The sequence below is a fragment of the Dufourea novaeangliae genome, unplaced genomic scaffold, assembly GCF_001272555.1.
Source record: "Dufourea novaeangliae isolate 0120121106 unplaced genomic scaffold, ASM127255v1 scaffold8, whole genome shotgun sequence".
Taxonomy (NCBI): Eukaryota; Metazoa; Arthropoda; class Insecta; order Hymenoptera; family Halictidae; genus Dufourea; species Dufourea novaeangliae.
The window spans coordinates 13,617,671-13,634,419 of record NW_015373923.1 but is presented as its reverse complement, the minus strand read 5'-3'; the positions used below and the strand labels follow the sequence as shown (position 1 = coordinate 13,634,419).

Genomic DNA, 16,749 nt, shown 5'->3' with positions numbered 1-16,749 from the left:
GAAAAAGGTCATGACATGTTTCGTTAGCAATACACGAAATGTTTTTATCTCGTCCAAAGGATTTTATATTTTCGAATACAATTCGAAAGATCAACATTATAAAAAATGATAATTTAAATTTTTAACCACGTTTCTAAGTGAACTGTTATATTATTGAATATCGAACGGGAGGTGAAAACAAAAATTGAAAATTCGTTTCGGATCAGATGTTACATTGGGTTTGCAGTTCAAGCCGTTTCCTGTCGCATTTACAGACGCACCGATCTGCAAGGACGGCTCTTCCACTCAAGTGGTCGGCGCCTTAAAGCACGAGACGATATCGCTGGTCTGCGGAGTACAATCGAAACCGCCACCGACGACTTTTCACTGGACGTTCAACAATTCGGGGGAACTGATGAGCGTGCCGTCCAATAGATTCACGCAGGTGAAGCCTCTGACTCGGATCACAAGCCATTGGCATGGGTCCAGACTAAATTACACGCCGGAGAATGACATGGACTACGGGACGGTCGCCTGCTGGGCCAAAAACCGGATAGGGGTGCAAAAGACGCCCTGTCTTTTTCAGATCATCGTGGCCGGGAAGCCGTATCCCCTTCAGAACTGCACGGCTCTACAGTCAACCGGACCCTATGCGAATCGAATGGGTAAGCGTCACTCAAAACTGCCTACACCACGAAAACCCTCCTTCTGACATAAATTGCACCAACTATACCCTTATCGTTGGAACATCATCGAGAATAACGGTGTACGGTCGATACGTATATCACGTTCAACAGCTTGTTTCCTGTTGTGACCTACGAAAAGTGGTGATCAATCGCGCCTGAAAACGGTCGTGAAATTAGGCGCATTAGAGCCAGGTCTCTTTACTCGAAATGACCCATTAAACGATAGATTACTATTACTTGTTCCGTTTTCTTTGTGATGAAATTATTTTAATTTACGGTTTATCGAGATTTTCTTTGCGTTATTATGTATCTTTTTCTTATAAATGTCATAGTTACTAATTATAGAGCATCGATACTGTTTCAAAATAGCAGAGAGAAGGACGGTTAAAACGATTTAAATTTTCATCATTGCACTGAACTGGCATTCTTTCATTTCGGATTTCAAGTAGGAGAAGAACAAATGTGGTTACACGGAGTCAGATCGAGTGAAGATAACTCGATAGCAATAAAACTGCAAGACGCTCTTTAACACTAGGTTTACGGGACACGTCATTTTGACGCATTTCGAATGCTTTCTAACCTCGAAATTCTCTATGTGGTATACCTATCTCTATAGCTATGCATTAATTTCAGAGATTATAAATTATGTATTATATAAAATAAGTTGTTTTTTAAAGAAAATCTGCATATATTCATGGCCGTCACATTTAACTTGGCGTTACGGTCTTATTTTATTTTATTGATGGGGAATTCAACTTTGGTTACAAAGATGGCGAAAGTTATAGTAAAGAAGGGAAGCTATTGTGAGTGAGAGATCTTGTAGAAATTGCTCAATATTAACCCTTTTAGTCCTATGGATGCATATGTGCGTTCGGCGAAAGTCATCGCTGTGTGTAATAATTTATGCTCAAAAATAGCTCTGCTGCATTATTCAATTTGGCGTCACTGAGGAATTACAATTATAACTTACAATTAATTACGCCACATATCAATCAACAGAGTCCATCGATCCATAGCGGTAACTTAAGCGAAAAAGTTTTCCGTCCTCAGCGATTACGACGACAAGCAACGTGCCGTTCACACAAATTTTAACGAAAACCTGCCATCATTTTTGCATATACTATGCATATACTATATGTATATAGTTATTGACTCGTGGAGCTAATAGTTTCGATTGTCTCAATTTCCGCCATTTCGAAGCATATGAATGCACCGTCATCCAACGAGCTCTCTCAAATTTGCTTCGCTTTTTTGTACGAAACAGGTCTTGAGGATTTTAAAGCCACCGACTCGCGGGACGCAGATTGGTTGATCGTCAGATGCTCTGAGGGATTCGATGGCGGTCTGCCCTTGACTAATTACGAGCTCGAAGTCTACAGCGAAGAGAACGTTTATCATGTCAACACCGTCTACTTGAACCACACAGAGAGATCCAGCTCATCAGGTCCGGTTTTCGAGGTTCCTGGTCTGGAGCCTGGTCGTAACTACAGACTTCATTTGTACGCTGTCAATGCTAAGGGACGAAGCGATCCTGTCGTCCTCGAGCCGGTCACGCTCAAAGGAGTCGCCATGTACACTACCGATGGTGAGTTTCTTTTTAAAATACATTCTTGTCACTTCAAAGAAGATCGTGCTTGATGGAAAACCGTATTCAGTCACGCATCTTCCACGTTCTACGCATGTAAAAATTTATATACAGCATAATTATGCATGTGTAAATAAGTTTCATTAACATTATACTAAACAAAGGTGGGTAAATTTAGTAGAGAAACCTTGAGCAAAGTGAAAGATAAGTCACGAAGTAAATAAGTCGGGGAAAATGAAATATTCTTATTGAATTCAAATTTAGAAAGAATACTACTTTTCTCAATACTGATCATTCTAAAGTTAAACAAAAAAATTATAAACTGATTGCAGACTTTGAAACCAAACTTTCTATACGTAAGGGAAAAATGAAATATTTCCTTTTGTCTCTTTCACTTTGCGAACGAGTTCAATGACAAACAGTATATAAATTTGATACACGATTTACAGGTTAAATTAGTTCTTACTATGTATAAATATGTATGTATTCATATATTTGTTCCCTAAGGGATATACGGTTACATACTTTCTTTTTTACATTGTCTCCTCTGTCTACTTTCCACTGTTCCTTATCTAATCTTATTCTATCTGTTTATATTTACACTTATTCTCATCTTATTCTATATATTTATTTACACGTACTCTTTACTTATTCCATTTCTCTCTCTCACTCATTCCATTCATTCATTCATTCTCTCTTCATTCCTTTGACTTCCCCCTTCTCCTTCACCTCTTCCTTTTATCTCAGTTTCCCTATTTTCCTCCTCTTTTATACTTTTCTCTAATCTCTTCATCCACTTCTCTCCCCTACCTCTTTCGTCCAATATTCCTTATACGCTTTTGCTTCTTTATTTTTCCTCTTTCTCTCGCCCTACACATCTGTCTAACACGTATTCCCACGATTCCATTCCCTTTCCACCTATTCTGCACCTCCTCTCTTCTTCCTATTGCCAGTACCACCCTTCTCTTATCTCATTCCCTAACCTAAACCTCGCTTCTGTATCTTTCCTCATTCCATCCTGCTGTTAGGTACCACGGTATTTCATTAGTCCTTGTTACTATGTATAAATAAAGTCAATTTAACATATTGTTAATTTAATTGTTAAAATCATTGTCACGTAAACATCGTTGCCTCGCGGAAATCTTTGCTGATATTGAATCTCCTACTTGATATTACACACAGTAAATTTTCAAGAAACAAGGTGAAATTATTCGTTAATTAATATTAGGTTTAGAGCCAATAAAGGTCGTACTGTTTTACTCAGAATTAACACTCTTCGATATTTTGGCATACAAAATATAGCAATCACTTTAAAATAACGAAATTGACCTTGAAATCTCCGAAACGCCTACACCTATAAAAATTTATATGCACTACATAATGTATCCCTCCAAACCATGCAACTTTTGTGTAAAAACTTTTATCTTACAATACATACTGTAGAAGTTATTTAAGGTGTGCAAGTTGCGTGGACCACCCTGCCTATACATATACACTAATTATTCTCTGTACTAAATTTGTAACACTGTTCATAAATATGAAACGTATCGTAACCAGGGCGGATGAATAAATGTAATAGATGTTGCATATTTTGTCGGAACAAGGGCAGTGTTTGAATACATGTATAATGAAAGTGTAAGCATAGGAAGCAGACTTAATTAACGGTTTCAGTTTGCTCAGTTGGAATTGTATTGGGCCTATAAGAAATCCTCTTAATTCCTGACTAATTCTTTTCAACTGAAGTTATTTTTGGTAGCTTAACATACTACCTGTGACAAAACGGATACTTGCGTGATTTTGTTCAAGAAACCTAATATGAATTAATTAATATTAATAAAGGCTTACGTTACAACTCAGAAAATGATTTACGTTTGGCGTTTATGTATAAGAAAATTGCACGTAACATTAAAATGAAGAAATTTCTATTCATTCTAATAGGTACATGCATTATTTGTAAAATAGTGTTCGTGTCGTGTTTACTAAGTCTCTATGATTTGCATTTTATCCTGTAATTTCTAATCAGGAAAAAATCAATTACTGTATACGTACATAGATATATCCTCAAAGAAAATTAATTTATTAAAGTCAAAAGTAACAAGAGTTCGAACAGCAATCAGAATTGCCAGATAACAAATTCTTTATTTGATAAATAATTCTAGTTCTATGCTTAAATTTTACATATTTATTATAAGATGCTGCATAGGTTAGTCCAGAGTCTAAGTCGAATTGTGCAAATATTTTAGCAATTTTTGTAAGTTCTCTCGCCGACTAGAATACAAAGAGATTAACGAAATCTACCTGTAATTTTTAAGATTACATATAATCTTACGGTAAATTCTTTAATACATTTTCGTCTATGCAAAATCGTGTGAACAGTAATAAAACAGTATTCGTTATTTTATTTACGCCCTGTACCTATTGTATTCATATTAATGCATTATTTAGGTTCGATGTTATCTATTTTTATCGGTGTATTTTTATTCTAGTTAATGTTATAGTGCAACATAATACCATGATGTTGAATTATTTTTTATACCTCATCGATATTGAATGTTATTTTTTGGGGTCGTTTCGAAAACACATTCTTCCAGATGGTATTCGTTTCATAACATAACATAACTGATATTATTTTTATTGTTTAAGTTCTCGGGAAATGTTTTGAAACATATTTACTGATGTACGTAGGTACACACTGCCTGTCATTAGCATATTTATACATGCAAACTATTCGTATGTATTCACATATTACTCGATAGCAAACTTAGTAATGTTAAGAATTAACAATGTAAAACATACATGGATTGTGGAAAATACTAACGAAATGTATGAACAAGCACAAAGTCCATTTTTATTGCGTTCCATCAAGCTTGTAAAGAAATTACACTGCATCAACTGAAAAGTTTTACAGCATCTACCCAATGAATTAAACTTTGACCCATGATGAGTTTTTCTTTAGATCGTTAGAATATTACGTATAAAAAAAAAACTTGCAGGTTGAAGAGTTTCTTTAGGTCAAATAATTGAAGTTGTATACAGTTAGTACAATGAAGTTAATTCAAAAATGAGAAGTTGTAAAAAAGGTAGTAAATAAAGATATGGTATAAATTGAAGGATATACGTGGTGTCATGTAACTGCTGGTATAACAGGGTAGAAAGTGATTCTACGTGAAAAAATAAGTCGAAAATATGAAATACAAATATTTCATTTAAGATTTCATGAACGTGTCTATTTGTGGTGGTACTAAGTAGAAACGGAGTGCAATGAACAGACACGTTAGCCGAGTCCTATTTAGGGGTGGGGTCAGGTTCAATATGTATTTACGAATCCGAGTCAATTTCGATAATCAAGTTTCATTTCATGGGTTTCGATCACTTCTCAGAAGTAATAAAGTTTCAGTGAGTATACTTGAAATGTAATCATTTTATACAAGTTTGATGCTGATATAGCTGCGCTGACGTACACCCACGAGCAAAGTCAACTTCCGCTAGGGGAAAAAGTGGCGTAAGAGAAAGGCCTCCTACCGCCTGGTAAATTTATTTCAAGTACCGAAATAAATGTTAGCAGATGCAGATTTATTCTCTATCTTAAATAACCTTAGTATTTAACGTATATATCTATGATTGTATTGCCATGCTAGATAGTACCATGAAACGAGTACTGTGTGATTTTGCAATAAAAAGCGAATCTCATAAAATAATTTTTTCTCATAAAAGTAACGTTAAGTATACGTATCAGTCAAATCGGTGATTTCATGTGCAACGACCTAACATAATTCAAGCTTAACGAATTTTTGCATTAGGAATCACCCTGTTCTCGTTTGTATAATACCACAAACTTTGCTGCACCCTGTGTTATACGACCGATACTACATATGTAGTATTCAGAGATCTTAACCTGCCGAGAAATGAAATTAGCTGGACCACATCTAGTCACGTGAATTGTCGGTGTTGGCTAACAATAAGTTTATGACATCCACAAGACTATTGCGTGACGAAGAACGCGAAGAAAACACATCGAGATATACTGGGATGGAGCGATAACGCTAGCGAGTTGTAGTGTACGTACTCGGCAACTTACGATCTCTACACTATACATAAACTACCGTCCAGAAGTATCCGGAATCCGGACAGTTATATGACGATGCAATTCTGTGAACTATTCCATGACTATTTATAAATATTTTTTATCAGAACTGTCTTTATTGATTTTTATAACTTTATCTTACCAAAAGTGAATATATTGAATTGTTATAGAAGAACGTACGTGTTATTTCTCTGATCGGCGGGCAAAAGAGTATCCATAAGACAGAATTACTAGTTTGGACAGAAATACTTATAATATTAAATATTATATATGTAGGATTCTCGAGGAATGGGGTGATTGATTTTAGACGCTTTACTTATTATATTAGTGTATTTTAGTTAATAGGTTAATAGGTTAACAGGTTTAAACGCTCGCTCTCCCAAAACGCACCGTGATGCACTTTCTTTCCAACCGGCCGCGACTGACTGCCCCGTCGAACTTCCACGCCTCATATACATACTCTTTCACCCCCTTGCATTCGTCTCGCTTGCACTCTGTATCTCGCATCCATAGCTTACATTCGTAAAAACATACACTTCCCTATCGCTCAATTCTAAACACTCTTCGTTCACATCTTCCCAGTCACTCGAGTTTCCCAAACATACCGGCGCCGGTCCGTCGCAACATGATCCGGTCGCCTGCACGCACGCACGCACGCACAACGAACCATTCATCCCACATATATTATAAGTGCTTTCCTGCAAAACTAATAAACCTAAAACTAAAAATTAATTTATTAACAAATAGCATCGATAAAAATACTATGGCTAAAAGGAAGAAGCTGCCTTTTTCTAACTTCTATTAAACTTTTAGAAGTTTGGACGAATATCAGTCATGTAAAACGAAAAAGCTTGATTAGAATCAGTTTCAGTTTAACAGTGCAGGAGATTGCGAACTCAAGTTCTGAAGAAGAATTAATGATAGGAAGGCAGGTAATATTGTTAAATCAACCAACTATTCAATTCGGTAACTAGCAGCAGAAACGTTTTTATTCATGGAAATATCGTTACATTCTAAAATCGACAGTGTACTGTGCCCTGGTACTTGTGGACCATAGTGTATGAGTACAATTGGACTCAGAGTTCGCCGTGCGAAAGTTAATCTAATATTAAATGTCCGATGACTTATGATCGGAAGTGTATGTTAAATATATGATATCATGGCACGAGTTCAACGATATGTAGCATCATGTCGGGAACATTTTCCAGCCCCATTTTAGAGGCACAATTATACGAATATCCATGCTAACTTCAGGTTCCTTTTCACCGAACTACCTTCTTTTATACGATACATTTCTTTGTATCCTCCTTCCGCGGACCCTGAATTAAAATCCCATAAAGACCGAGTCCCTATCCTCGCTGCTGTCTCATTCGAGATGCATGTATCGCCTTTAATTTCCATCCTCATGGTTTATTCATGCCAATCCGTGGACAGTTCCGCTGTGTGTGGAAACGTTTGCGCACGAATCCCTAGGTGGCTGTGCGCGCGCGCATGTGTATATGTGTGTGCACGCGTGCGTACCGAGCATGACGCGACACGAGCTCATCCTGAATCTTTGGTGTGAATGCATCTGGCCGGTACTGACGTTGGCGGTGTGTGCTGTGTGCACCGGACTATCTACAGCGTTATCCTAATTTTTTCAAATCCCTTCGAAATCGATTCAACAGTTTTTAGCGTGTCCGTGTCATGTCCCGTCGTTTACGATTATTACGCGCGAGTGGAGGAATGTTTTTATGTTTTCAATAAAATCGATTCTGTTTCATTTATCTATGTTAAATCAACGATTATTTCGTTGGATTGCTAATGGTGTTTGAATTGAAAAAGTTGGTGCGTATTTAATAATTAATACTTTTGACTGCTATGTAGATTCGGTTTTTTTCTAGTTTTCTGATAGTCTGTATTATAATATCGTAGATATATTGGGTTGACGAAAAAGTTTGTACAGTTTTTAAGCAGAATGACGTAGTCTAGTTGATGGAACCAGTTTTCTACGTTTGATTTCGATACGTGGAGAATATGTGCAATTCCCCGCGTTGTGTAACCAAGATTATCACCGATTAAACACTTCACTTGGTCATTATGAATCTTGTGTGGTTGGCCAGAGCGTGGTGCATCTTGGAGTGAAAAATCCCCGGAACGAAACTTCGCAAACCACTTCTGACATATGCATTCTATTTATAAACATTGCATATATTTTTACAGATTTGCGAAATAGAATTTTTCCGAAATAGAACAACAGAATGTGCCGAAAATTTATAAAACAAACCCAATCTCTAAACTTTCTAGTGAAAATTTAAAATACAAAATTGTAAATTAAAGGCAGTTGCGTTTCATAGTGCTTGAAAACAACTACCGTCAAAAGTTCACGTACTTTTTGGCCAACTTACTTTGATGAAACTTCGTATGTCTGTTAAGCAGTCAAAAATAAGGGATACGTATTTTTTTTTATCGGCTGAGACGCGACTTCAAGGGGTGAAACCACCCCTCGAAGTTTCGACCCGAAAGTACTATCTGGAAAATCAGAAGAGATACATGAAAACTTCTAATGGACGATGTTTGCGGTTTTTTATGTAGAATAATACGGTGGTAACAAATTGCCAAAATATAATTTGTTTGTAACAAAACAATATTTTACAACTATATTTTAGGCTTTTCATACTTCGCACAATTATATTATATAAAATGTCTTTTAAATCTAATTCGGCGCTGTTAATAGGTGTTTCTTTTTTATCCACAGAATTAAAAGCTATGTAAATTTCTGACAGTGCTTTCGAGTGTACCCAAAAAAATGAAAAATCCATTTTTTAATCATTCTATTACCTTAAAATCCATATTTACCCATAAGTACATTATTCTGTGCTTTACGAACCCCTAAACTTCTTCTCTAATTTCATTTAAACTTTAACCAAAGTATTAGAAACTGTTTCTCGCAATCACAAATTGCCTGTAAACATTACTTGTATATAAATCAAATTATCTTGTGTACTTTCGTCTGGAAATAGTTATGTATACCTACGTCTGTACAAGTGCGCACAGAGGACAGCATGTACACGTGGAATGTTCGTTGGCTAACGAACCAAGGCGTTTTCTGAATGCCAAAAGGTTTGGCTATCGTCGTCAGTGGTCTAGTCTCCTCGTTCCTTCTTAATCTTTGCTAACGGAAGTTCTTTACGTTTCCTTCGTGATCCAATAAATAGAGGGAAAGAACGAATCTCGTTTACGAGACACGTTTGAAATGCCTCCCTCTCCGTACAGACAATGTTGTCGTCGTCTGTTTGAATCCTTGTTCTGGCAAAGACAGGGTTTGACTCATCGTTCCAATTTGAAAAGGAAGACAGAGAGTGAGGTAGTCTGTGAGAATTAAACTTCAGTTGCTAATACCGTATCTCGCATGAGAATAGTCTGTAATTCCAACAATTCCGATAACTCTAATTGCTCTAATTGCTGGTTAATTAAAATCACGGTTCTTCATCAAGAAATTACAAGGATTCTGAATTATTTTTCAATTGGTAGTACCCCTTTATAAGATAGAAGTTCCGTAATTTTGAAGCCTCTAATTTACTGAACAAACTTGTAATTCGTAACATCGAGTATATTTAGTGTACGTAAAGAAACTATAGGAGGTTGTATGTTTCCTTCCTTTTCGTTAATGTGGTTATTTATGAAGTAGTTTCGTATGACTACTCACTGAATATTTATTTTCATTTTTAATTTACTACGTTTTATGATGCTAGACTCTGCTTTGTAAACAATAAAAGACAATATTCCTACTTACTCTCATTTAAAGGATTGTGAAATTTCCTAGTTTAGTTACATTGTCGTGTACATTGTACAGAACTACATTTGTTAAATGTTATTTGGGCAATACTGAAGTGTTACAACTAATTATTATTGTAATATAATTTAATAGTGTTTAATTATAAGTAGTGAATTCTCTTTACTGTACTGAACGTAGGTATAAAAAAGCAACCTTTATCATTTTCTTTGCAATTCGGACCAATTGTAACTTTTTCAAATTTTGTTTACACATCATTTAGTAAACTAATGTTTCTAACATCACAAAAGAACTCAAGTCATTTGGATCAATTTTAAAAAAGTTGTTCCGTTTTGAAGGGTGTACGAATACTTTTGTCCCCCACTGTAAGGAAGTTTTCCATGAAGCTAGATAATATGATTAACACATATATCCCTTTCGTCATATACAACATAATTAAATCAGTAACCATAGAAGTAAGACAGTTCGGTTATCATAAAATACATGATTTATGGGAAGGAAAGTATTAAGCACTGAAGCGGTTGAATCAATAATACAGGATATTCCAAGTTTTTATACTACATAGTACGGAGAATTATGTAGTGATTCATTGCAGTCGGATTAAATGCATTTAAATCGACACGGATTCGTCAACGAGTTATTGATCTCAATTTCGTGAGCATGAAGATAGCTGAAATAAAGTGCTCTAACAGAACCAAATTTATTGTTGAACAACCCAGCAGTTATCTTGTATTTTTTGTAGGTTTAGTAATGTAACTATTTAAGATTTGTATTGGATGTGCTTACTATGTCAGATAGTGAAGGAAACACTTCCTAATAAAATTTGACTGTGGTATTAATTTTTACTACACGTTCCATTAGATTAGTTTTAGCGTTCACTGCCGCTGCTACGATACCGTGGGTTCGTCCCTTCAACGCTAAATGCCCGCTTATCAGACTCGACAGCGCACAAGTCTATTGAGTTCAACAGAGACTTCTCCTTTTTCAATTAATAAAACCATTAACTAAGGAAGTAGGTTTCAATTTAATTTCTGCTCAAAAGATTAAATATTATTCCACGAGAATCTGAGTTTGCATAATTACCCGCAATCTAGAAGAGAAACTACATTCATTTTTTGATCAACCACTATCAGAGAGTCCATCTTTAGCATCCAGTCCCTATGAATCGTAAGTACAAACTCTGATCAAAAAGATCGGGGACTTTATGTATAAACCAATTATTATTAAACTTAATGATAATTCCATAGGTTCACAATGAAAATAATCTCCTTCTGTATTTTTTAAACCTTTGAAGTCTGTTTCTTCAATTTTCCAAGAATAGCTCCTCTTGTAATTTCTTAATTAGTGCGTCTCGTGTGGCAAAACGTCATCATTTTAACTGCCGTTTAAGGCGCGGGAGGAGCATGAAACTTTAAAAGTAATAACTGGGGACGAAATGCGGATCTATGGTTAGGATTGTAAAGATGAAACAGCAAACGGTTTCATATTTGAGTAAAATTGATACGCAGCTTATAAGAGAAAACTATTTGTATTATTATTCGATACACTTAATACGTCGATCCACGAGTCGCATAACTATTGTAACTGCTCCAGTAATGGAAAACAATCGAATCTTACCGAGGGCCTCGCGTCAGGGCACGTATAGTTAACACTAACCATAGACCCATGGTTAGTCCCTATTGAAGATTAATTTAAAAAAATTTTTATCTTTCCTTGCCTTAAACGCGTTCTAAAACCGCGAAGTTTTGCCATGTGAAAGACAATAATTAAGAAATCACAGAAGGAGCTAGACTAGATTCCGGTGTCCGCTTACAAAGTTTTTGGTTAGGTTATTGGGAAATTATCTTCATAGTAATCCTACAAATTACTGTTAAGATTAATAATAAACGTTTTATACATAATGTTCCGGAACTTTTTGATCAGATCTTGTACTTTTAAAGCCTCGTTACGAATCTAACAAAGCCCTCCCGTTTCCAGTTGTAAGACCTCTAACTCTTGGACCCAGTAACGATCGTCTCCACGTGAGTCACGTCTTCCTTTGTCCCCAGGTCGCGGAACTGTGAGCGAGAGCACGGACTACAGCCTCTTCGTCGCTTGTTTCGCTGGCGGGATAACGGCCGTGTGCATTCTGATTTTCGGGATAACTTTGACCTTGTATCGTCGTACCCATCCGGCTCAGACGATGAAGGCGCAGACCGAAGTCGTCCAGTACAGGAGCAAAGAAGATGGGGCGATAGTAGCGCCGATTAACAAAGATTCCAGGGACGAGGTCAAGAGTCAGATGTTCGCCGATATGCCCGACGACGATCCGGATGTGATCCCAAATAAAGTGGACAAGAGACCGGATATATTCGAGCCGAATTACGGGTCCACGAAGCCGGAGAGGACGAAGGATTTCAGCCGCCTGGAGGACCTCGATTATCCGTCACCCTCCTCGGTTTTGCATACAAAAGACACCTGGATCTATCCGAACGGATGCGTGGAGAAAGTGGAAAAAAGTCTGAGTCCGATGCGACCGAGCACGCTCCCGGTTCATCGCACACTCGATATTTACACGAGAAGTTCGCGAGTTCAAGAAAGTTGTATATAGACTAACGGTATTGATTCGCTAGCTTCTTCAGCGTCGCGATCGACGCTGGTTAAACGGACAAATTTTTGTATTCTCTTCTACGATCGACTACGGAATTTCGATACTGACAGTTTCATAGAGACCTGATAATTCTGTTAATTCGATTCTGTTCGTTAACATAGCCTCGATGAATGAAATTATCAGAAAATAATAAACCTCGCGAGGCAGAAAATGTTTGAGACACAAGGAATGCGAAGTATTATGTTCGATGAAATTATCCCAGTACTGATGGATCTGGTTAGGTTTCCGGATTAATTGGAAGAATTGGAAGAATCAATGGCGGTTGTTTATATTCTCCCACGTGGATCCGTCAACATATGCCAAACGCGTCGGATACGATGAAAGACGTTTGTAAATAGACAATAAGTAGTCTTAAGATTCCCTACCGAACTATCAAAGATTTGCTCTTATTTTTCACCTAGATTAAGTCACCGTACTTAAATGTAAAATGAACATCGGACAAAGGACGGTTTCCTTCGCAATCACGGCGGATTCAAGTTGCGTTGTTTGTACATAGAAAATAAGTCTCCTTCCGTGAATATTCTTATACCCCTCGGAAGCTCTCGTACACTCTGTGGTTTCGTGTTTGACGTAAGAAAGTTTGATGTACTGCGAAAATAAACGCGTTTCGCTCGTTGACGTATTACCATGTTTTGTGATTGATTCAATCGTCGAATCATGTAATGTGTATGTAAACGTTTGTATATACGGATAATAAACATGATTGTTTAATAAATTAGGTTGAAATTTGTTTGCACTTGAGAAGAAACCTTCCAGACTCAGTTGTTAATATACGGGTAAGTGTTGATCTAATTATAATTTAATAATATAGAAATTTTCATATCCTTTGCATATTGTGTTAAGGAATACTTACATTATACCTTTAATAATATATTAAGATGCGTTTTATCTTACACATCCTTTTGTAATGTCCTCTTCTACCATTGTACATATCACGCCATTTCTTTTGTTACTTTCTACGAAAACTAAAATATCTATTTTAAATTTCACTTTCCGTTAATTTTTGTTCTATTAAGTTGTTGATTAAATTACTTTATTTATCGAGAAAATAAACAATTTTCCAAACTTTTAAATGTCAGCATATACTGTATAATATTTTCTTTTTACAATATACATAATATCAAGTTTATACGTAAACTGAAGACGTGTTAGAATAAAATTTTTTTGAATTGCTTCGTTATATGAAAAATCGAAAATTAGTTTGAACCATAAGTAGTTTTTACTTATTATTAATTTTTACACACAATTTCATTAAAAAATTGTTCTGTGACCCCAAATAATAAACATAGTTTACCTTATTTGTTATCTACCTTTCAATTTACAAAGTTTGCAAGATTTTTGATCTTTATTTTTAATTACTGTATTCCTAACCCTTTTCGTTATGGTAAGGTAAAGATTATTTCGCAAATCATTGAATAACATTCAGTTATCATACAATCGTGTATGTGTCGTACGATTTTATGGTAATCCTACGTTTGATGTTCCCGGACACAAGTTCACTTCCCATACATTAACCGCATGACGTTGGGGACATCGTTGACTGATTTTGGATGCATCGCGTGCGATTTACTGGGCTGGTAGATATTATTTGTAAGCCGTTTATCCCCCGCTATGAATCTATAGATCTCTCAGAGGTATCTCGCTTAACGGTTAACACCGAGTGCATACCCGGTTCCACAGATCTCGTGTACAGATTTCAATCCACCGGTGGTTGGACGTTACAACAGGGATCCAGAAGATGATGGACAACGATAAATCGCGTTGTTAGGACAACGTTTGGTGAATCTCGTTTCATGCCGTGTGGAAACAAACGGCAGGGAACAGCCGCTTCCTCGAAATCATACAAACTGACCTCTCGGCTTTCACCCGTACAGTTATGAAATAAAATCTAATAAGCCATTTAATCAGTTGCAATGAAAATTCTGTAACTCGTTTATTGACCCAGAAACATAATGTACTTTGTAAAATCTAATTAATATAAATAATGGCCTTATACATATGTAGGATTGGCAGGTATCAAATAAACGAGATTTAGTGTAATAACGAAATAATCAAAATATACTTCAATGAATGCAAATATGTACATCGACCTAGCACGACTGCAGCAAACTTACTGGCGTCTTCGCCTGTATTCGCCTCACGCTTTCGCGTCCGTCGGACGGTTCGATCTTCGTTGTTCTCACGCATCGTGTCACACACAATGTTCCTCGCACACAGTTCGAGATTCGGACACCTATATGATGCAATAACGGAACGCAATTCCTACTTGACCAGTCCACACATATATCGAGTCACTCTCGTGGTGAAGATTTCAAATTAAATCAAGTGAATATGAGTAGTATTAAATAGTTTTTTGCCGGCTGTGATAGCTAGAGGCGTGGAAAGGAAAGGAGAGGGAGCGTTTCATTCGCGGACGGGACAATCGTGCAGTGTGCGTGAACATTTTTCGCGGACGGAACAGTCGCGCAGTGTGTGTGGACACATTTCGCGGACTTTGTGTGGTACACGTGCATGTGCGGATTAATTCCATGGATACTCGTGGACAGGACAATTGTTATACGTGACAACTAGAGGGGGCATTAACCCTCTCTACTCGAGAATATTCGTAAGAAGATATTTACATTTCTTGCGAATTTTATCGAGTAATCAGATTTAATGCAATACAATTGGATTCGATTCAAATACCGCGGTCACGAGTTATCGACATCTTCTACGGGGTAAGTAGACAGCTGTTCTACCTACTTTTCCTGCACGTCGTTGAATCTTTAAAGTGACTGTACGTCCCTTACGAACCGTGGTCCGTTGGCACTCCGTGTGTGCGGATTGCCATCATTTGGGTCGACCTTTAAGCGCTTATCATTAACAAACGAAGCATTTGTCGCAATTATGTTATTCTTGATTTTCGTCATATTTTGCCTCAAAGAATTATCCCTTAAATTTTTTCACACTAGTTTCGTACACCCTGTCTATAAAAATTTGTGCGATTTTGTCAGCAATTGAATAGTGTTCCTTGTAAGAGCTAAAACTGTCGGCTGCCGGAATAAGTTTCTATGTGAAACATGCTATCGGTTGAGTGTTATAAAAACGGAATTTCTGTATAGCCCCATACATTGAATAGTAAATACGAATAACCTTGAATCAGAATATCCTGAACGTGGTACGGGTCCAGCCATGCTCCGCAACATTACCCGATTTCTGCGAGTAACCAGTAAACTATTTCCTGGGGGCTTATCAGTAACTCGCGACAGTATTTTCATCGTGAACTCGGCGCTGATATACCGCCCGGCTCTTTCGTTCCCGTTCTGAAATTTATGACGGGCGCCCTAACATTTTGGAGCCTCGTAAATTTTACTCCCTCGCGCCGAACACGAAACGTGTGTTTTCCTTTCAAAAGAACGAATTCAATGATTAGTTGTGGAACTCTGTAACTCTGCCGAACTTCCGAAGACTTCCCGCCGGTGATAATTATTTCCCCTCGTATGGAATCGTTCAGCCGAACCTTCCAGCCGCGTTCGACTTCTGAATCGGGACAACGAATCGCTATGCCGTGCGAATAATATGGTGTGGGGCGGCGAGGGTGGAGGGGGCGGGGGGTGCGAAAAATATTTCCAGAGCCGTTAGGTCGAAAAAGTATTCAACGATCGTTGATTTGGAAATTTAATAAAGAGAGTGGGAGAACGGGTGAGAAAACTGGGCAAAGACCCGTGTCCGTTCTCTCGCTTTATCTCCGTTTCGATTTCGCCGCCTTCTCCGTTTTGCCGAATTCGCCCCGGCCTGTCGTCCCGTGGATCGTACACATCGGTCATTCTAGCGGAAGACTAATAACCGCATTAAAAATTTAATTATAAATTGTACCTAGTGATTCATTCCTGTCACACGCTTATGGATGTAACCTACTTAGGTTACCTGAAATTGGGACAACTAAAATGTTGCATAATTATATGAATTGGTATCTTCATTTCACCATTATTTGAAGTGTTCATGTTTTTG

General features: G+C 37.2%; 1 protein-coding gene across 1 annotated transcript in view; it reads left to right on the top strand.

Annotated features, from left to right (window-relative positions):
* Positions 1–12,699, top strand: part of LOC107194820 (hemicentin-2-like) — a 51,522-nt gene extending 38,823 nt beyond the window's left edge. Inside the window, exons 7-9 of the mRNA XM_015584523.1 lie at positions 255–644; positions 1,930–2,250; positions 12,158–12,699. Coding sequence (XP_015440009.1) covers positions 255–644; positions 1,930–2,250; positions 12,158–12,699 — 1,253 coding nt within the window. The remainder of the gene's footprint in view (positions 1–254; positions 645–1,929; positions 2,251–12,157) is intronic.
* The last annotated feature ends 4,050 nt before the right edge of the window (positions 12,700–16,749 follow it).